This window comes from Dama dama, chromosome 20 (genome assembly GCF_033118175.1).
Source record: "Dama dama isolate Ldn47 chromosome 20, ASM3311817v1, whole genome shotgun sequence".
Lineage (NCBI taxonomy): Eukaryota > Metazoa > Chordata > Mammalia > Artiodactyla > Cervidae > Dama > Dama dama.
In genome coordinates, this window is record NC_083700.1 from 11373791 (window position 1) to 11394850 (window position 21060).

At 57.3% G+C, this 21060-nt stretch overlaps 1 protein-coding gene across 3 annotated transcripts; it reads left to right on the forward strand.

Moving 5' to 3' along the window:
- Nucleotides 1-411: 411 nt before the first annotated feature.
- Nucleotides 412-20458, forward strand: IGSF9 (immunoglobulin superfamily member 9). 3 transcript variants are annotated; one of them, XM_061120411.1, is made up of 21 exons: nucleotides 412-432; nucleotides 2965-3214; nucleotides 3458-3646; nucleotides 9480-9632; nucleotides 10338-10492; nucleotides 10731-10848; nucleotides 12334-12475; nucleotides 12622-12767; nucleotides 12858-13000; nucleotides 14900-15040; nucleotides 15510-15626; nucleotides 15851-16001; nucleotides 16194-16317; nucleotides 16576-16751; nucleotides 17172-17421; nucleotides 17625-17725; nucleotides 17823-17999; nucleotides 18196-18238; nucleotides 18549-19409; nucleotides 19663-19790; nucleotides 20010-20458. In XM_061120411.1, exons 2-21 carry the CDS (start codon nucleotides 3157-3159, stop codon nucleotides 20189-20191), a joined length of 3555 nt encoding a protein of 1184 aa, XP_060976394.1. In that variant the 5' UTR covers nucleotides 412-432; nucleotides 2965-3156; the 3' UTR covers nucleotides 20192-20458. The 3 variants fall into 3 exon arrangements, with proteins under 3 accessions (XP_060976394.1, XP_060976393.1, XP_060976395.1); XM_061120410.1 differs by lacking the exon at nucleotides 412-432 and adding an exon at nucleotides 543-1034; XM_061120412.1 differs by lacking the exon at nucleotides 412-432 and adding an exon at nucleotides 544-1034 and having other exon boundaries at nucleotides 17172-17422; nucleotides 17641-17725.
- The last annotated feature ends 602 nt before the right edge of the window (nucleotides 20459-21060 follow it).

Below are 21060 nucleotides of genomic sequence, written 5' to 3' on the forward strand. Positions count from 1 at the left end.
AGGAAGCAGAGAAGGCTGCGAGGCTGACATGGAAGATGTGTTTCTGCCTGAGTTTGAAGTCCCCAAGGTGGGTGGGTTTGATGGAGCCTGGGCTGGGTTTCACTCCAGCTCTGCTCTGTGCTCTTGGGCAGGTTACTGAACCCTGTAGAACCTCAGTTTTCTTATTAGTCACACGGAGTTTTACCTACTTTACAGAGTTTCCGTACAGGTTACATAGGAGTCCTGAAGCATGTAGTCCAGGATCTGGCTCCCTGCAGGGGATCAGGAAGTGATCACTGATTTCATTCCTCCTCTCTTTCCCTCCGGACCCGTTTCTCTGGGTGGTTGGTGCTGGGATCTGACTTGGCAACCTCAGTCTGGGAGCGCTGCCTTCCCCTCCGCACACAGTGGGAGGCGCCTGGGCAAGATTTGGGAGCTCGCCAGTGCAGACAGGTATTTCCAGTCCGGCCAGAGAAGAATGTGTGGAGGTGGAGGTGGCGATGGGGATGGGGGAGGAGATCAGAGGGGCGGGGTGGATCCCCTGGGAGGAGGGCGGGGAGTCCTGCTCACTGCCTGGTGCTTCTGCCCCTCAGGCTCGGGTTTCAACCCTAGCTGCCGCATCTGCGGTTAAGCCCGTTAGGCGAAGGGAGAACATCTAAAGGTGGCTTACACAGGAAGCAGAGTGTGCAAAGAACCAGCTACGGGTCAGCTCCTGCGACCCCTGGAGCCCGGGCCTTGACCCGCTTAGCCTCTCAAGCTTGCAGCGGGAAGCGGCCGACCGATCCGTCTTTCCACGCTTCGTTGTATCGAGCTCCACCAGGGGGCGACCCGGGCCCACGTGCCACCGAGCCCTGCTCTTCCGAAACTACAACTCCCAGGCCGCTCGGGGGTCGCGCCCGCCTCGCCTCGCCTTCTGCTAGCTCCAATTGGCCGCCGCGGGAGGGGGGATTGGCGGTCTCCAGGGCGACGGGAGGCGCTCGGGGCATCCGAGGCGGGGAGGCGGGTCCGCCCCCTATTGTGTAGCTGGAAGAGTGAGGCCGAGCGGTGCGGAGCAGGTGAGGGCGGGGGTGATCTGGGGGCAATGGAATGGGGGTGCCCGCGAGGGGATGAACAGTGCGGGAGTTATGGGGGACAGGAGGAAGCGGGGGAATTGTGGAATTCTTTGGGGAGCAGAACTAGGGGAGTTCTGGGGAGTGAAGTGGAATTCTTGGTGGGTGGATGGGGACTCCGCGGAACTGGGGGAGTTCGGAAGTACTGTATGTGTGTGTGGAGGTGGGGGGGGCGGGGTTCGTTCTTGGTGGGTTCCAGACGCAAGGAGGAGTTCCAGGGGTCCGGAGACGGCAAGGGAGAAGAGAATTGAGGGCGGGGTATCAGAAGTGTATTGTGGGCCGAGGCAGGAGAATTCCAGGGAGGGAAATTCCAGGGAGGAGAGGATGGGAGAAGTGGGTGGGTGGCGATTCTGGGGGAGACCGGGAGTTCCTTGAAGCACGGAGGACCTGGTGCAATTGGAGATCAGGTGCAAAGAATGGGAATTGTGGAGGGGGGAGGGTGGGGAAGGTTGTAAGAAGTGGGGATAACTGGGATGGGAGAATGAGACAGTGCTGGGTGGGGAGATCAGGTGAAGACGTAGTGGCGGCAGAAGAGTTGGAAAGCTCTTAGGAAAAACAGAGGAATTCTGGGCAAACCTGGGTTTGCTAGGGTTTTCAGAACACTGAGCCAGGAGGGAACTGGGAGTTCTTATGCATTTAGAAAAAGATGTGTCTGTGACGTTTGGGAGAACTGGGGGCAGTGGGAAGCCAGGGGGATGCTTGCTGGTGAGTTATCAGGAGTTAGAGGTGCAGGGCCACTCAGTAGAGGCAGGGATCAGGATGGGGGACATGGGGGAGGTTTTATAGCCGGTCTTGACCTGTGAGGCCAGGAGCGGGGTGGAGGCCCATAGAGCAGAGTCCACTTGGGTCCACCAGGTCCAAGGCAGCACCACCCCACTGTGACTTCCCTAGGTGCTCAGGCCCTGGGGTTGTCAGGACCTCCTCCCCTCCAGGCTCCAAGGCTCACTTTGTACACCCTAGGGACTCTTGGGCTTTTTTAGCTTCACATGGGCCATGCCTCTGGGGTTGGGGAAGGGAAAGCCTGGCAAACCTTGGACCCCCAGGATGCCGGAGGGAGAGAAAATGGGAGGAACTTGGGTCATGGTGTCTGGCAAGACGGAGGGCTGCCTTGGCAGCATCAGGAAGAGGAAGTGGCACCAGGCGCCAGCCCACAAGCCCCGGGACTTGCCCAGACCTGGAGAATGCTGCCTGGGCCCCCCATACCAGCAGAGGGAGAGGGAGCTCCTCTCTCAAGTGTCTGACGCATTCACGGCTAAAGCAATACTGGGAAGGTTGAGTGGAGAAAGAGGTACAGGATTCCCAGCTTGCAGGGTTCACAGAGGCTGCAGAAATGAGGCAAGGATCTGTGTGGGCACTTTCTGGGGGTTTTCAACCCAACTTTGCCTTTGACTGACTGTGTACACCTGAGCAGGGTTCTCTGAGATCCTCATTGTCCTTATATGTGGAGGCCATAATACTGGTTCTACCTTGCTCTCTACTGCCTTATTAGCATCACGGCTAAGGAAAGAGGACAGAGAGGAAGCTGGGCCATGGGGGCTCTGTGTCTCCCATACTTAACTGACAAGTCCTTTTCCAACTACAGAGGAACCCCAGTTCCCTCGTGGCGCACATTTCCAAGAGCCTGAGTAAACAGGGTATCCCCAGAATTCCTCTGCTTTTCCTAAGATCTTTCCAGTCCTCTGCTTCCCACAGGTCCTTACCTGTCTGGTCTCCCCACACCAGCACTCCCTCACCCTTCCTCCACTCATCTGCGCTCCTCTTCCCTTTCTCTACCTTTGCTCACCTCCGGCTTTTCTCTAACTCTGGGAGGGGGGAGCGGTTCTTCTGCTTTCCAACATTGGCCCACTTTGCATGTTGCGTTGCATTTTGCATCTAGATCTGGTGGTGCTCCAGAGAACGGCTTCCTCAGGTGTGACGTGATCCAAGCCCTAACTGTCCAGAAGAGTGAGCGCTGATCCCTGTGACCTGATCAGAAGGACTGAGGGGCTTGCTGGGCTCTGCACGTCCCCGGGCCCCTCCATCTGGGCCCCTGTGGAGAGGAGGGGCCGGGCAAGCAGGCAGCTGGGCTATGGTTTGGTGCCTCGGTCTGGCCATCCTCAGCCTGATCATCAGCCAGGGGGCTGACGGTGAGCCGGACTCCCTGGGCTCCAGAACCCCCTGTTGACCTCGGGGTAGGGGGGTCCCCCTGGGGTTCTCTGTGAGGTCAGAGGAGGGGAGGAGCAGCTCGGGTTCTGCCAACATCAAAGATTCCCTCAACCCCTTCACTGAGGCCTGGGGAGCCCACCGAGATAGAGAGGGTGTCTCCCCTCCCAGTCCTGATTCTGGGTCCCTGCTGTGTCCTCATGCCCCCCCGTCTGCCCGCCCTGCAGGTCGAGGGAAGCCTGAGGTGGTCTCGGTGGTGGGCCGGGCCGGGGAGAGCGCGGTGCTGGGCTGTGACCTGCTGCCCCCGGCTGGCCGGCCCCCTCTGCATGTCATCGAGTGGCTGCGCTTTGGATTCCTGCTTCCCATCTTCATCCAGTTTGGCCTCTACTCTCCCCGCATCGACCCTGATTACGTGGGTAAGACTTGTCCTCCGCTGAGAGGTCGGGAGGTGTCTCCAACAAAGGTGGGCTGGGTAGAGTGGGAACAAGTCCTCTTCTTAACAGCTCTGTCCCTGCCCCAACCTCATCTCCAGTTTCCCTGCCTGAATGCTCCATAACAAGCATGGCTCTGCTCCCAAGCAATGTTCATTCACTGAAGGACTCATTCATTTACACACACACACACACACACACACACACACACACACACACACACACGGTCTGTTTAGAACTCCACATGGCCTGTTCCAAAGGAGATCCTGCAGCCCTGTTCCAAGTGTCCATCCTAATTCCCTAATCCCTCTTTCTAGAGCTCATCATGAGCCTCCCAGGCTCAGTCCTCTCTGGTCTGCCCCTACTTGGCCCTCTCCTGGCCCCTGGCTCTGCTATCTTCTCACTCCCTTGCCCTCCTCCTCTCCTACTTTCTTAAATGCTGGTTTGGGGGTTCTAGGTTTCTAGGGAGTGGACTGATGGGGCAGCAGGGTCAGGGGGGTCTCCGATCTGTCTGCTTCTCCATTGCGTCTGATTCTGAGTCCAGCAGACCTCATGCACAGCAGGGCTGGAGGGAACCAGGCTCCCCGAAAGATCAGCAAACAGATGGGGCTGGGCTGGGTCCCTGCTTCAGCTGGCTCCAACATGGACTTAAAATAGTGTATAGGCCTCCCTGGGGGCCTTCTTCTGCGCCCCAGCTGCTCCCTGAAAAGGCTCAGCTTCCTCCTAATCTCCGGGGAGCCTTAATCTGAGTGGTTTAGGGCGGGTCTCTGAGGGCAGAGTGTGCGAGAACCTGGGCTGGTGAGAGAGTCTGGCTGCCTCCTCATAGGGGAAGCCCAGGAAAGGCCACCTGGGCAGCGTCAATGGGGGCAGGGGGACCCCCTCCCTCTTCCCTCTTTCGTTTGAATCCTGGGAGAAGCCACAGGATTGGCTGAGCTGTCATCGCGGGGCAGGCTGAGCAGAGAGGGGAGGAGGCTCAGGCAGGTGGTGCAGAGGGAAGGGTTTATTTTCAAACTGGGGGCAGCTGTTGGCAAACAGCCTGGTGGGAGTGTATGTGTCTGCACAAGCCTGGGGGGAACCGCTTGGGAAAACTGATGAAAGTGGGGCGCACTTAGGACCAGTGGAGAGACAATGACCGGCCCCCCCCCCCCCCCCACCCCATGCTCCTGGCCTCTGCCGGCTGGGCTGGGGAGGGGCTGGGCTGAGGCTCACGCTGGGCTGAGGCTCACGGATGCAGACCGCTGCCCCACTGAGGGCAGGGTACGGGGCGGCTTTTCCTGGACCTCCTCTGGGTGGGGGTGGGAGTGGGGGAGTTGGGGGTGTTGATGTGCAACTCTCCTTCCTGCCCTCCCTCCACCCCCTTGTCTGGAAGGTAGCAACTCTCCTGTGGGTTTTCTTTTTGTCTCTGTGCTGCTCCTCTGAGCTGCACGGGCTGTGAGCAGTAACCTCAGGGGCTTTCTTCCTACCCCTGCCCTTCATGCCCACCCCTCCCCTGGGTCTGAAGCTTCTGGTCAGGCAGAGCTAGTCTGGGGAGTCAGGGCCCCGGGGAGAGGCCCCTGTACCCATTAACCCTTTTACTGCCTCCCAGTGTGGTTGGGCCTCTCAGCCTTTGTGCAGGGGACTCCGAACTGCAGTTGCTAGGCAACGGGAGGTGGAGGTTGCTAAGGACAATGCTGTCCTGTCATAAACCCTCTGGGCAAACGAAGGGGAGATGGCCTGGGACTGTGTGAGGCCCGTGGCCTAGAATGTGGGAGGAACCACGAGAGAGACTGTTTGGAGCCTTCAGGGATTACACTGAAGGAAAGGCTTCCTATCTTTGATGACTTTAGAATCATCTAGCTGAGGAGACTGGATTTATGGACTAGTGCAAAAGTAGTAAAAACAGTATAAAACAAACCAGGACTAAATCCTAGAATGAAATTAGCTGCTGTGTGTAAAGAACCCCAGACAGCGCCTGCATGGTGTGAAACCCTAGGTGTGAAGAGAAAAGAGGTCCACTTCCTCTATACCAGCTTTCCTGGGGGGGTGGATCTTAGATTAGCTCTTCCAATTCATGGGACCAGCTTTTGGTCTGTGACTTTCCTGCTGTATTTCTTGAGAGATTCAAGATACCCCCCATGGCAGAAGGGACACGAGTTTTCTCTCTGTCCTGAGTTTGATAAAAATCAGTTATCTCAAGGACTTCCCTAGTGGTCCAGTGGTTGAGACTCCATGCTTCCAGTGCAGGGAGCACAGGTTAGATCCCTGGTCAGGGAACTAAAATCTCACTTGATGAGCAGCCAAAAAAGAAATCCGTTTTCTCATCCTCCATTTAGAAGAGCCCCGCTCCCTCGAGTCCTCTCCCCTCACCACCTTTTATCCTTGCATCCCCTGGGCTTCCCCGGTGGCTGAGACGGTAAGGAATCCGCCTGCAGTGCAGGAGACTCAGGTTTGATCTCTGGGTTGGGAAGATCCCCTGGAGTAGGGCATGGCTACCCATTCCAGTGTTCTTACCTGGAGAATCCCATGGACAGAAGAGCCTGGTGGGCTGCAGTCCATGGGGTTGCAAAGAGTCGGACAGGACTGAGCGACTAACGATGTAACTCTCACTCTCTGCAGACTCGCCTCTTCCTGGAAACCTTCTGTCCACTTCTTGCTTCTTTGTTTCTTGGACTTCTGTGTGTGTGAACTTGCATTTGTACATGAGTGTGGTTTCTCTGCCTTTGGAGAGCTTGCAAGAGTGGGGACTGTGTCTCTTCCTTCATCTACATACCGCTGCGTGTGGAGAGGTCTGAAGACACTCACTTTGTCTCTACTGTAGGTAGAGGGTGGGCCTCCGGAAGGGGGACCCAGGACTCAGGAGGGCACAGGAACACCTGTTGCTGGCTAGCTTCCTGTTCTTCTGTGACACTTCCAGTCTAGCCATCCATACCTCACAGAGAAGTTAGGACATACGGCGTGCTTTACTGAGTAGTCTGATCAACGCACATTTGGAGCTGTTACCAACACACCCCGAGTGAGAATATACTGGCTAAGCTCAGGGATGAGTGCCCTGACCATCACTGGGTCCTCAGACCAGTGTGCAGTGGAGAGTATACTGCATCATGAGAAAGCAGGCCTGCCTGTATGGCAGAATAGCCATGTGATTTTGGAAAGAAGCTTAACATCAGTTCCTTTAATGGAATTCTTGAGAGGATTAAGTATGACATTGCCTGATATCCCAAACTCGATTTTCCTTCCATCTTCTTCCTTCTTTGTGGCACTTGAAGATCACTATAATGAAAAGTTACCATCGCATGGGACTTAGAAGAGGGCGCAGTGGGGTCTGCGGGGTTCCATGGCCTGGCAGGTTAGGGTTCCTGAGGAATTCCACTGGTGGGAGGAAGGGTGGGATCATGTTCATTGTTTACCTGAGAGACCCAGGCTTATCTAGGTGGGGATTTAGGCACCCAGCCCTTTAAGCAGCTCCACCCTTTCTGGAGAATCCCCACCCCTGCACCTTGTTCTTGGAAGAAAAAGGGCCCTTGCCTAAGATCCCGGAGCCAGCCTCTGCCTGATACTTCTCTCATTCCCCGGTGGCTTCAGGGCCCCCCAGGTTTTGATTCTATTTTAGAAAGATGACCCTAGAGGCAGAAAGTAAGCAGGTTAGAGGGGGTGAGTGCACCAACAGCTTCAGATGGTCTGGTACTAGGAAGGGCTAAGTAAAAGCACAGTCTGGTTTCATCTGTTTTGCATAACCCAGAATATTTAGAAAATGTTATTTGTCCTTATCAAAAGTCAAGGTGGGGTGGGCCGCTGATGAACATGGAGGCAGTGGGACCTCTTTGTGGGTTGTTGGCATAACCCAGGTGAGAGATGCAATCAGTTCAGTTCAGTTCAGTCGCTCAGTTGTGTCTGACTCTTTGTGACCTCCCTGTCCATCACCAACTCCCAGAGTTTACCCAAACTCATGTCCATTGAGTCTGTGATGCCATCCAACCATCTCATCCTCTGTCGTCCCCTTCTCCTCCTGCCTTCAATCTTTCCCAACATCAGGGTCTTTTCAAATGAGTCAGCTCTTTGCATCACATGGCCAAAATATTGGAGTTTCAGCTTCAACATCAGTCCTTCCAATGAATACCCAGGACTGATCTCTTTTAGGATGGACTGGTTGGATCTCCTTGGAGTCCAAGGGACTCTCAAGAGTCTTCTTCAACACCACAGTTCAAAAGCATCAATTCTTCTGTGCTCAGCTTTCCTTATAGTCCAGCTCTCACATCCATATATGACTACTGGAAAAACCATAGCCTTGAATAGACGGACCTTTGTTGACCAAGTAATGCCTCTGCTTCTTAATATGCCATCTAGGTTGGTCATAACTTTCCTTCCAAGGAGTAAGCATCTTTTAATTTCATGGCTGCAATCACCATCTGCAGTGATTTTGGAGCCCCGCAAAATAAAGTCAGCCACTGTTTCCCCATCTATTTGCCATGAAGTGATCGGACCAGATGCCATGATCTTAGTCTTCTGAATGTTGACCTTTAAGCCAACTTTTTCACTCTCCTCTTTCACTTTCATCAAGAGGCTCTTTAGTTCTTCACTTTCTGCCATGAGGGTGGTGTCATCTGCATATCTGAGGTTATTGATATTTTTCCCGGCAACCTTGATTCCAGCTTGTGCTTCCTCCTGCCCAGCGTTTCTCATGATGTACTCTGCATATGGGACTAAACTGAAGTGAAGGTGATAGAGAGGGAAACAGTATTTAGGAGGTAGAATCTGAAAGGTTTACTGAACAAGCTGATGTGAGAGTAAAGAAGATGACACCAGGTTTCTGGACATGTGTGATGGCGCTATTCACTGACACAGGGGAGAAGGGGTAGATGGCATGTCGTCAGGTGAAGGATGGAGCCAATTTCAAATCTTGAGCTCATTCATTGTTCAGCCATTTTATTTAAGCATCGTGCTGCCTGCCTTCCATCTACCCCACTTGGATTTTTTTTCTCTCTCTCATTTTGTAGATGAAGAAGCAGATGTTGAGAGAGAGGTTTAAGTGGTGTAGCCAAGAGGGTATATACCAGAGCTGGACGCTAGGTCTCTCTGGCTCCAGTGTGTGCCTTGCTCACGGGGCTGCACTGCCAGGGACCCACGAGGCTGTCAGTGGTGCAGGACTCTGCCAGGAGAGAATGCTGAGGGTGGGAGGGCGCTGTCTGCTTGCCCTGGGGCTGGGTGCATTGTGGAGCTCTATGAAGTCTGTCGGCCCCAGCCTGGATGCCCTGGAGCGTGAGGGGATGGGGTGAAGAGGCTGCTGACCTTGCTGCCTGGCTGGGCTGGACTCTGGCCACCCTAAGGCGCTTAGGCCGCTGATAATAACCCTGGCGGATTAGGGGCTTTGGTAGGCGAGGTCTGGATCCCTGCTCGGGCCCCAAACACTGCTGTGGCTTCCGGGGACAGAGTCCTCTGGCAGGAGCACTCCCAGAAGTCCCTTACAAAAAGAGCTGAAGGATGGGTAGATTCTGTATGAATCCAGAGGAAACTAAGTGCTGATTCTCTAAGCCCCTTCCCCAAAAGCCCAGGAAGCTGGGTGTCATTCAGCGCGGTGCCTTGTCCACCTGCTGCCGCTTTGGTTTCTCTTTGTTTAAGCTGGGTCCCAGCTGCTGAAAGACCGGAATGACCCGAGGGGCTGAAGGGAGGGATCTGCCCTCTGTGACCCCAACCCCATCTGTGCCTCTCTGGACCCCACTCTAGCAGGGTGACTGGGAGAGGCTGAGCCTGTTCTTCATGTCTGAGAATGACCAGTGTGATCAGGGGCTTAGGGCTCCCGTGCGGTCCCTTCAGCACCCTTGATCCAGGGCTGTTTCCTCAGGGCGTGTCCGGCTTCAGAAGGGGGCATCTCTCCAGATCGAGGGGCTCCGGGTTGAAGACCAGGGCTGGTACGAGTGCCGCGTGCTCTTCCTAGACCAGCACAGCCCCGGGGACGACTCTGCCAACGGCTCCTGGGTGCATCTCACCGTCAACTGTAGGAAGCTGGGGGCCGCTGGTGGAGGGGGGAGGCGGGTGGGAGGGGGAGGGCAGGAGAGTCAGCCCCACTCTGCTGACACCCCTTGTTTACATCCTACCCTGCCCGCCCCACTCCTGCCTTTTCCATTCTTCACATCTGAAACCGGTCAGCCTCCGTGGCTCTGCTGGGAACTTCCTCTCTCTTCCCTGCTCCTGCTTCCCTGCCCAGGGGAGCATAATGGATAGGGGATAAGGGCTAATTGAGCCCCGAGTGAAACAGTGCTCACATATATACAATATTTTGTTTTATCAAAAACCCCTTTTAACCCAGTACCTCATGTATTCTGTCTCAACCCTAAGAAGGAAGGAGGTCGTAATTACTCCCATTTCATAGAGGAGGAAACTGGGTGTGCCACTGATGAGTGGCAGAGACTAGAACCCAGGCCTCCCGACTCTGGAGGGCACCTAGCTGTCTCCCAGCTCTGAACACCCATCCTGCGCGCCGCTCCCTTGCCAGCTCTGCAGGCTGGTGCAGGGATGGGCCGGTGCGTCCTCACTGGGCCCTGGGTGCCGCAGGCAGCGTGGCCGAGGGCTGGGGATTCCCCTGAAGGTGGTCAGGCTGATGAGCCGCGGGCTGCAGCCCTGATCTGTCTCTCTGGTCCTGGGATGCAGCTCTTCGGGCTGGTGGCCCCCCCTGCATCCTCCGATGCCTCTCTCCTCACAGCGCCCCCTCAGTTCCTGGAGACGCCTCCCCAGGTGCTGGAAGTGCGGGAACTGGAGCCGGTCACCCTGCGGTGTGTGGCCCAAGGCAACCCCCAACCCCGGGTGACTTGGAAGCTCCGAGGACAGGACCTCGGCCAGGGCCAGAGTCAAGTGCAGGTGAGTCCTGCGGCTGGACAGTGTGGGGCAGCTGATGGCCTGGGAACAGACAGCAGGACAGAGGGGGTGAGGCCAGGCTGGGAGACCCGCCAGAGGAGGGGCTTGGCCCGGGCTTCTCCGAGCCTGGCCTGCTGCCTCCCTCTGCTGGCTGGCCTCGGAAGTGCAGGGGGGGGGGCGGTCTGCGGCCCGCTGTGGGCGAGGAGATGCCTGGGTCCCCCATCACTGACTCCTACTCTAGGTGCTGAACGGAACGCTGCGGATCCGGAGGGTGGAGCGGAGCAGCGCCGGGGTCTACACCTGCCAAGCCTCCAGCACTGAGGGCAGCACCACCCACGCCACCCAGCTGCTGGTGCTAGGTGCCGTCTCGGGGGAGGGCCGGGAAACTGGACGTACGCGTGAGAGGACTGGCCTGTGGCTGGGGATGCACACAGCTTGGGGGGCGGGCTTGGGCCTGAGGCAGGGGCCCTGGAGAGGGAGGGAGCTCCCAGTGCCTCTAAAACCAGCATCTTGCCTGTAAAAGAATCAGTGAGTGGAGATACTTAGTGCCTAGCAATGTGGTACAGCGGGAAGGGCATGGGTGCTGGTGTCAGACTATGAGCCATGGAACCCCCTTGACCCCTAGCTTCCTCATCTATACAGAGAAGTTCCTTTCTGCCTCTCAGGATTGTGGCAAGACTTAGGTTCAGCCGAGCACAGGAATTTGTGGTCAAGCCCTTCCCTTCAGAAGGAAAGCTGAAAAGTAGACTCTGCCTTCATAGAGCCCCCTATCGACCTGGGGAATGAGATGCAGAGGTGAAGCCCTGCTGTCCTGGGTGCTGTCGGGGAGGCAGTGCTGAGCAGTGGTGCCGGGTGAAGTCTGGCGTCGGGAAGGCCTGATGTGAATTTGCCTTCCCACTGATCGGGGGCAAGTCGCCTTACAATCTGTCTGCCTCTGAGCCTCCATGTCTTCATCGATGAAGTGAAGACAATAATTTCTAGCACAAAAGGCTCCTACGAGGATTAAATGAGACGGTGCAGGTCAGGTCAGTCACACCTGGCGTGCCTGTAGGTGTTTTGCAGTCCAGCTGGTATCATTACCGCTTATGCCTGACCACTCCTGCAGTGGGAGCCTGGACAAGAGAGACAGAAGTGGAGTCACGAGATGGCTTGGCGGGGCCTCTGTGGCCTAGTCAGGCTCTCGGGGAAGAGCATTCAAGGCTGCCTGGCATGGGCCCAGTGAGCTCCCATACTGACCTGAAGGAGTATGGAAGGCTTGATGTGTGAAAAGATGGCTGGCCAGGTGGGGTCACAAGGGCCCGCAGGGCTGGGTCAGGAAGTTTGAGCTGAATGTGCTGGGAGCCGGGAGCTGCTGTGGATTCTTGAGCAGAAGTGTTCTGTGGCCACAGTGGGCGGGCAGAGACGTTTTTGCATGAATGGCCGTGAATGGGGTCAGGGATTGCTGCAGCCTTCTGGGTTAAGGTATTGGGTACCTGGATTAGGGTAGGAGACACAGAGGTGATGTAGATGGTGTAGATAGATGGGGGGTGGAAAAGGTCATGGTGTAAAGGGTGAGCAGAGGATTAAAACCGATTCTGCCGCCCCCTGAACACACACACACACACACACACACATACATGGAAACTGGCTGAATGTGGCTGTCCCTGGTAGGAAAGCGAGCTAGCTGCAGCAGAGGAGGCACTTGTATTAAATAAAAGGGTTAGGGCCTGTTTCCATTCCTGAGGCCCTGTAGCAACCAGCCCTGTATTCTGGAGGGCAGACTGGGGAGAAAGGCGGAAGTGACCTCAGGGTTCCTGGGAAACTGGGCTGAGGCCCCTCTTTCCCCTGTGCTTCCCCCTTCCCAGGACCCCCAGTCATCGTGGTGCCCCCCAAGAACAGCACGGTCAATGCCTCCCAGGATGTTTCCCTGGCCTGCCGGGCTGAGGCATACCCTGCTAACCTCACCTACAGCTGGTTCCAGGACAGCACCAATGTCTTCCACATTAGGTGGGGCTCAGGGTGTGGTAGGGTGTGGTGAGGTGGGGTGTGGTGGGGTGTGGTGAGGTGGGGTGGGGGTGGGGACTGGTGGGCAGTCTGAGGAGCCCCTTGGCTGAGCAAGGCCTGGACCCCTCTGCCCCCGTGCCATACTGCAGCCGCCTGCAGCCCCGAGTGCGGATCCTGGTGGACGGCAGCTTGCGGCTGCAGGCCGCCCAGCCTGATGATGCCGGCCGCTACACCTGTGTGCCCAGCAATGGCCTCCCGCGCTCGCCCTCCGCCTCTGCCTACCTCACTGTGCTCTGTAAGCCCCACCCAGCTCCCTGGACAGACTGCTTCACTTCCTTGGGCCAGGCCCAGCTCCTCCCCTACAACTTGCCACTGCTTCCTCCAGACCCAGCGCAGGTGACCGCCATGCCTCCTGAGACGCCCTTGCCCGTGGGCATGCGGGGGGTGATCCGATGCCCCGTTCGTGCCAACCCCCCACTGCTCTTTGTCAGCTGGACCAAGGATGGGCAGGCCCTGCAGCTGGACAAGGTACAAGCCTGGGGCAGGGGAGAGAGGGCTTAGCTTGGGGTTATTCTAGTCAGGACAGCTGGGGTAGCATTTGATTCATTCAGTGACTGGAGAACATACACCTCTTTTTTTTTTAATTGGAGTATAATCACATTGTAATGTGTTGGTTTCTGCCGTACAACAAAGTGAATCAGCTCTATATATACATATATCCCCTCCCACTGGAGCTTCCCTCGAACCCCACCCCCCCATCCCACCCTTCTAGGTCATCACAGAGCACCGAGCTGAGTTCCCTGTGCTTTAGCGCAGGTTCCTACTAGCCATCTGTTTGAGAGAGAAACAAGTACTGTATATCCACACATATGTATGGAACCTAGAGAAATGGTACAGGTGAACCTGTCTGCGGGGCAAGAACAGAGATGCAGTCCTGAGACACGGGGGAAGCAGGGGAGGGTGGGACAACTTGGGAAAGTACTAAGGACATCCATTGTTATCAGGTGCTGTGAGGGGTGACTGGTAGGGAACCGGAGCAAAGAGACATCCATGCCTCGAGGGGGTAGCATGGCCACATGGACACTCTGCTGGAAGGCTAGCGAGGCAGGAGGCAGCGAGCACCTTCCTCTTAGGGCTGGTTGAGGACAGATCAGCAACAGCTTCTGGGATGCTAATGATGGCCTTGAAGGGCAGAGAGACATTCCATGCAGAAACCAGGGCCCAGAGGCAGGAAACAGTATAGTGCGTTTATGGCATAATGAGTCCTCCAGCTGGGTGGGATCCACAATTCCTGTGGGGACATGACTGATGCAGAGAATCTGGAAAGACAGGTTTGGGACCAAAAGGAGGAATATGGATGCCAAGTTAATATTACCTCATTCCAAGGTGATTGAGATTTTTTGTTTGTCTGCAGAGACAATAAATTCCTTGTGGGTTAGTATTGCATCTTTTAATCCTAGTCACCCCAGGGCTTCTGCAACTGTAGTAGTACTCAATAAATTTTTCCAAAGGTTAAAAAAAAAGTCAAAAGGCATTTGGAACCAGTGAAATTGCTTGAGCAATGGTGTGATAGCATCAGCGTGTCCATGCGAGCGTGCTCCCATGCTTCAATCATGTCCAACTCTATGGACTGTAGCCCACCAGGCTCCTCTGTCCATGGAATCCTCCAGGCAAGAATTCTGGAGTGGGTTGCTATGCCCTCCTCCAGGGGACCTTCCCCATCCAGGGATCAAACCCGCAGATTTTTTACCGCTGAGCCACCAGGAACGCTTATATGATAGCGTCAGGGCTGTGAGCAATTGAGTTTGTCAGAGAAATGAAGGGGAAGAGAGTGGACATTTGTGGTGCAGAGGCTGCTGAAATGAGAGTGTGGGGGAGAGGTTATGAGGCCTGAGTTAGAGGAAGAAGTGAAGATGGATGGAACAAAAGGCCTTCCCAGGAGGACAGAGGTGGGGCGTGAGACAGAGTAAGGAGTCAGATGTTCGCCTTTAACTGTACTAGGGAAGCCAGGAAGAAGAGCTGAGGTGGGGTGTAAGATAGGGAATGTAATCGTGGAGGGCTAGGAAGACAGCAGGCAGAGAACCTCACACGACTCAACCCCACGGGGTGCCATTCACACCAGATTCCCTGCAAGTGGCTCCCCTGGAGTTCCTCCCCTGGAGGAATCGAGTCAGACTCCATTCCTCTGACAAACTCCATTGCTCACAGCCCTAACACTATCATACAGGCTGCCTTCACACCCACTGGTAGTGGCCTCTCTGCAGGAAAGAAAATGGAAGGGTGGAATTCAGAGAGAGGCCCAGCCTAGGGGTAGGTTGTGGCAGCCTCTGTGTAGACATGGGTCTCTCCCGTCCACTGCTTCTCTCCATCTCTGGTCTGGCCTCAGCTGAGCTTCTCTTTCTGGCTGTCATCTCCTCTTGCTTCCAGTTCCCCGGCTGGTCCCAGGGCCCAGAAGGCTCCCTGATCATCGCCCTGGGGAACGAGGATGCACTGGGAGAATACTCCTGCACCCCCTACAACAGTCTTGGCACTGCAGGGCCCTCCCCAGTCACCCGTGTTCTGCTCAAGGTGCGGCTTGGGGTGGGGTTTGGGTGGGTAGCGGCAGCAGGTCAGGTGGCTGAAGATGCAAGGCTGGTACTGACACCAGGCTGACGGAGGTGGGTGGGACAGACACGTGGGGAGCGGGGCTTCCACATGTGTTTGCCATGGTGGCGGCAGCCGTCAGATGCCACAGTGGAGGAAGGTACCCTGCCCGCCCCAGCCCTTTAACAGGCTGCCTCCCTCTCTGGAGTGAAGAGAGTAGGAAGCAAAGGGGAGGGTGAAGGGTATTCTCTAGAGGTTTGTACATCTTCAGAGAGGCCTCTGCCCACCAGCCCTGGTCTCTCCCACAATGTCCTTCCAGCCCCCTTGCTGGGAACAGAGACGAGCTAGAGAGACACTGAGAGATGGAGACAGATGGGGGCCCCAGAGAAGGGGAGGAATGATCCTTAGACGGCAGTGTGAGAGGGCCCCACCCAATGCCAGATGTGGGTTGCAGGCTCCCCCAGCCTTTCTAGAACGTCCCAAAGAAGAATATTTCCAAGAAGTAGGGCGAGAACTCCTTATCCCCTGCTCTGCCCGGGGAGACCCTTCGCCTACTATCTCTTGGGCCAAGGTAAGGCTCCTGACCCCACTCCACCTGTATGCACACCTGTTTTCACACTCGCCACGCCCCTGCCTCTCTGTGCCTCTGGATGTTTGGGGGGAGAGGGGCGGTGGGGAGGAGGTGAGGAAGAGAGGGCTGGGTGGGGAGGAAAGCGGAGCTGCCCGGAGAGCTGAGTGGCGCCCTTGGTGAGGGGTGGCTGCGTGTGTCCTCAGGGCTGACCAGTGCTTCTGTAGGTGGGCCGGGGGCTGCAGGGCCAGGCCCAGGTGGACAGCAACAGTAGCCTCATCCTGCGACCACTGACCAAGGAGGCCCACGGACGCTGGGAGTGCACGGCCAGCAATGCTGTGGCCCGAGTGGCCGCCTCCACGAATGTCTACGTGCTGGGTTAGTGGCTGAGGAGCAGGCTTGAGGCAGCCGTGTGGGGAAAACGCAGGGGAAAGAATCGTTTTGGGGGCCCCCATGGGGATCTTAGGCGGGGAGCCCCTGGGATGATGGGTGGTGAGCGGAAGGCTTGGATCCCCTGAATTCGCCCTCCCTCGGGACCCGGACCATCATCCCTCCACTCCCCCCACCCAGGCACCAGTCCGCACGTTGTCACCAATGTGTCCGTGGCACCTTTGCCCAAGGGTGCCAACGTCTCCTGGGAGCCTGGCTTTGACGGCGGCTATCTGCAGAGATTCAGTGTCTGGTACACCCCACTGTGAGTGACCTGCCCCTGCCGTCCCTCTTCCCCCTCACCCGGATTCCTTCTGGCTCCCCTGACTCTTTCTCCCACTTCTCTGTGCCAGCCCTGCCCTGACTCAGCTGTCCGATTTTCAGAGAATCTCAGGGGCTCAAGGCGCAGGTCCTGAGACCTGGGGTGGTTGAGGAGACAGGAGAGGTCAGCTCTCTGGACTCCAACCTTCCTCCTCTTCCGAGTGCATGAAATGCCCCCCCCCCCCCACCCCCTTTCCTCCAGGGCAAAGCGTCCTGACCGAGCCCACCACGACTGGGTGTCCCTGGCAGTGCCCGTGGGCGCGGCCTTCCTCCTCGTGCCTGGCCTGCAGCCCCACACACAGTACCAGTTCAGTGTCCTCGCTCAGAACAAGCTGGGGAGCGGGCCCTTCAGCGAGATTGTCTTGTCTGCCCCTGAAGGTGAGAGAGCTCTTACCCAGAGCCGCAGACAAGGATGGGGAAGGGCTGCGGGGCAAGTCCAGATGCGGGCGGGCTGGGTGGGAGTGGCCAGAAGGGTTTGTGGAAGATGATCCAGACTTGACTTTAGGGGCTCTGGGAGAATAGCTGGGCACCAGGGGTTTGTGGAAGGACTTCCCTGGTGGCTCAGATGGTAAAGAATCCACCTGCAATGTGGAAGACCAGGTTCGATCCCTGGGTTGGGAGGATACCCTGGAGAAGGAAATGGCAACCCACTCCAGTATTCTTGCCTGGAGAATTCCAGGGACAGAGGAGCCTGGTGAGCTGCAGTCCATGGGGAACACTTCCATTTCCAGGGGATGTGGAGCAGCAGGGGAGGGGCACTGGGAATGCAATCTTTACATGCCTCTGTGTCCCCTTCAGGGCTTCCTACCACACCAGCTGCCCCCAGTCCTCCCCCGACAGAGATGTCGCCTCCCCTGTCCCCTCCACGAGGGCTGGTGGCAGTGAGGACGCCGCGGGGGGTACTCCTGCACTGGGATCCCCCGGAACTGGTCCCTAAGAGGCTGGATGGCTACATCCTGGAGGGACGGCAGGGCTCCCAGGGCTGGGAGGTGTTGGATCGGGCCGTGGCAGGCACTGAAATGCAGCTGGTGGTGCCAGGACTTATCAAGGTAGGTGTGGCGGGTGGGCACAGGGGCGGGGGGTGTCCTGCCAGTGGCCCTCCAGTCCCCTGCTACACTCCCCAAACCTGGGCTCACCCTGATTTGACCATCCTCAACTCCGCTTGGCTTTCTACTTCACCCGTACCTTCCAACTGCAAAGTCTTTCCAAATGGGCTTGGGGCGGGCAGTGCTGAGCCTTGACCCCCTCCTTGGACCCCGATCCCCAGGACGTTCTCTACGAATTCCGCCTCGTGGCCTTCTCCGGTAGCTATGTCAGTGATCCCAGCAACACAGCCAACGTCTCCACTTCTGGTGAGAACCCGGGAGCAGGGCAGAGCCCTGGGGACTGGGGGGCCCGGATCCCCTTGTGTCCATAGACACCGACCCTCCCTCGTGTCCCCTTGCCCAGGCCTGGAGGTTTACCCCTCGCGCACGCAGCTGCCAGGCCTGCTGCCCCAGCCCGTGCTGGCCGGCGTGGTGGGCGGGGTCTGCTTTCTGGGCGTGGCCGTGCTCGTGAGCATCCTGGCCGCCTGCCTCATGAACCGGCGCCGAGCTGCCCGTCGCCGCCGCAAACGCCTCCGCCAAGGTAGGTCACTTGTGGCCCCGCCCTCTGTAAGCACCTCCTCGGAGAAATTCCAACCCCCTGCAAGGGCCAGGTGTGTTCCCCTGCTCCCCACTTTCCCGGGCAGACGGGGTTGGCGTCTGGTGTTGAGTGAGGTCTGCGCCCTGGGCCCTGGTGGGGCTTGGTTTTTCTGTCACCTCTTGGCCTCTTACTCTTACAGATCCACCTCTTATCTTCTCTCCCGCCGGAAAGTCAGCTCCCCAGTAAGTGCCTCCGCTTCCTTGGCTCTCTTCTGCCTTCTGTGAGCACCTTCCTTTTCTGCACCGTGGGGAGGGGCAGGAGGGGTGGAACAGAGTGAGAGGGAGGTGAGGATGGAAGTGCAGAGGCCTCAGCCCGGGGCCGGCCCCCCCGTCGCCTGTGCCTTCCCTCCACCCCTCCACCATGTGGGTCCTTCTCTCCCTTGCTCTCCCTAGCCCTGCTCTGTTCTGCATCAAACCTCTCAAGGCCTGACGCTGGCTCCTGGGAGGGGGACTGGCCCCCTACCACAGACCCTGATCTCCTGTCCTTCCCCAGCTCTGCTCCGGGCTCGGGCAGTCCTGACAGCGTGGCGAAGCTGAAGCTCCAGGGTTCCCCAGTCCCCAGCCTGCGCCAGAGTCTGCTCTGGGGGGAACCCGTTGGACCCCCCAGCCCCCCTCTGGATCCTCCACCTAGCCGGGGGCCCTTACCCCTGGAGCCCATTTGCCGGGGACCAGATGGGCGCTTTGTGATGGGACCCCAGGTGGGGACCTCCCGAGAAAAGTCAGGCCTTGAGCAGTCTGAGCCTCTGACCCCAGCTCGGCGTCAGGCCAGGTCCTATGACTGCAGCAGCAGCAGCCCCAGTGGGATGCCCCAGCCCCTCTGCATTGCAGACATCAGCCCTGTGGGGCCCCCTCGACCGGCCCCACCCAGTCCTCTGCCAGGTCCAGGGCCCCTGCTCCAGTACCTGAGCCTGCCCTTCTTCAGGGAGATGAACGTAGATGGGGACTGGCTCCCCTTGGAGGAACCCCGGCCTGCTCCACCCCCAGATTACATGGATACCCGGCCCTGCCCCACCTCATCTAACCTCCAGCCCCTGGACTGCCACTCTGAGTCCCCCAGGGCAGCGCTTCCTGGGGCCATGGTCGGGGTCGGGGCCGCCCCAGAGCCCCCGTACACAGCCCTGGTTGACTGGACGCTGAGGGAACGGCTGCTGCCAAGCCTCCTCCCTGCTGCCCCTCGGGGCAGCCTCACAAGCCAGAGCAGTGGGCGGGGCAGCGCCTCCTTCCTCCGGCCCCCCTCCACCGCCCCCTCTGCAGGAGGCAGCTACCTCAGCCCCGCTCCTGGAGACACCAGCAGCTGGGCCAGTGGCCCTGAGAGGTGGCCCCGAAGGGAGCATGTGGTGACGGTCAGCAAGAGGTGAGGGCAGTCCCGGCCGAGCCCTGCCTGCCTTGTACAGATTCTCCCCACCCCTCTCCCATGCCCTCTGCCTTCCTGGCTCCATTCCCACCTTGGGACCAGGAGAGCCTGTCTCCTTTTGGAAGCTTTTGCTGAGGGCCAGGGATCTTCAGAGGAAAGCCGTGGCCCACCCTCAGCTTGGGGTCACCAGTTCAGGCTTTTCCGGCTGCCCTCTATTCCTCCACCCACACCACACACTTGTCTCATTTCACAGGAGGAACACATCTGTGGATGAGAACTATGAGTGGGACTCAGAATTCCCAGGGGACATGGAGTTGCTGGAAACTCTGCACTTGGGCTTGGCTGGCCCTCGATCCCGACTTGAAGCTGAGCCAGAGCTAGGTGTGAGAGCCTTCCAGAAAGGCAGGCACCCCTGGCCTCACTGTCCTACACCCCCAGCCTTAGGACTCAGCCTGTTCCCAGCCAGGCCCTCTCCTCTGACCGCCTCTCCTCTGACCTCCTCTGCACTGGCAGGCCCTAGAGAGCTTCGTGGTACTGGTGAACCCCAAGAGTTCACCCAGGGGACCTTAAGACATCTTCCTTTTGTCCTTCGTTTTGCAGGTGTGAAGACTCCAGAGGAGGGCTGCCTCCTGAGTGCTGCCCATGCTCCTGGCCCTGAGGCCCGCTGTGCTGCCCTTCGGGAGGAATTCCTGGCCTTCCGCCGGCGCCGAGATGCCGCTAGGTCTCGGCTACCAGCCTATCGACAGCCCATCTTCCACCCTGAACAGGCCACTCTGCTGTGAATGCCCTAATGTGAGACAGGGTGAAGGCACACGGACCCTGCAGGGGAAGCCCCCAGCAAGATCTTTCTCCAGCCGGGGATGCTGCCCCTGCCCCTTTGGTGCTGTCATAGACCCTGACAGTGGGCTTGCTGAGGGGTGTATGGACTGAGGCCCTTGAGTCTGGGGACTACCACAGTGATCTTAGGTCTACCTGTGTGTGTGTGTGTGTGTGTGTGTGGGTGTGTGGTGTTTGTGGTGTGGGTGAGGTTTTTTTTACAGGTAAATAAAGTGAAAAATCTTTCCATGTGTCATCTGCTTTGAATCTGAGAGGGAAGTAGGAAAAAAATCCCTAAACCCTAAAAAGTAAGGGGACTCTGTGAAAGAATGGAGATACCTTCAAGATCCATTCCCAAAGCATTTATTAAGTGCCTACTGAGGTCAGCTGCTGAAGACCAGCCATTGAGCTAGGAGCTGAGAAAGTACAAAGTTCACAAGACATCTTTGCTCTTGGGGGAATTCTTTCTAGTCAGTGAAGCAGGGAAATAAAGAAATAGTTACAGTGTGCTGTGATAAGTTCTGCGATAAAGCCGTCTGTTGGTTATTAAGGAAGCGTGAAGGAAGGAGTCTGCAAACAGTGAATGCTTACAGCTTGTGCTGGGACAGGCATGTCACAGGAAGTGAGAACAATAGCCAGGCACTGCCCTAAATTTTGTACGTGTACCGTTGAATTCTCTACCACTCTGTGGTAGGTAGTACTATTAGCTCTATTTTATAGACTAGGTGACTGAGGTGTTCAGTGCTTTAGTAGTCTGCCCCAAAGCCACAAAGTTGGTGACCGGTAGAGCAGTGAGAAGTCAGTCATCGGAGGGAGAGCATCTCAGGCAGAGGAA

What these genes read in the sequence shown, in the direction of transcription:
- IGSF9 (XM_061120411.1), top strand. Translation starts at nt 3,157, where the DNA reads ATGGTTTGGTGCCTCGGTCTGGCCATCCTCAGCCTGATCATCAGCCAG. An exon ending in AGGCCCTGCAGCTGGACAAG is followed by an intron (nt 13,001 to 14,899) that starts GTACAAGCCTGG and finishes TCTTGCTTCCAG; the next exon opens with TTCCCCGGCTGGTCCCAGGG. An exon ending in CTACTATCTCTTGGGCCAAG is followed by an intron (nt 15,627 to 15,850) that starts GTAAGGCTCCTG and finishes GTGCTTCTGTAG; the next exon opens with GTGGGCCGGGGGCTGCAGGG.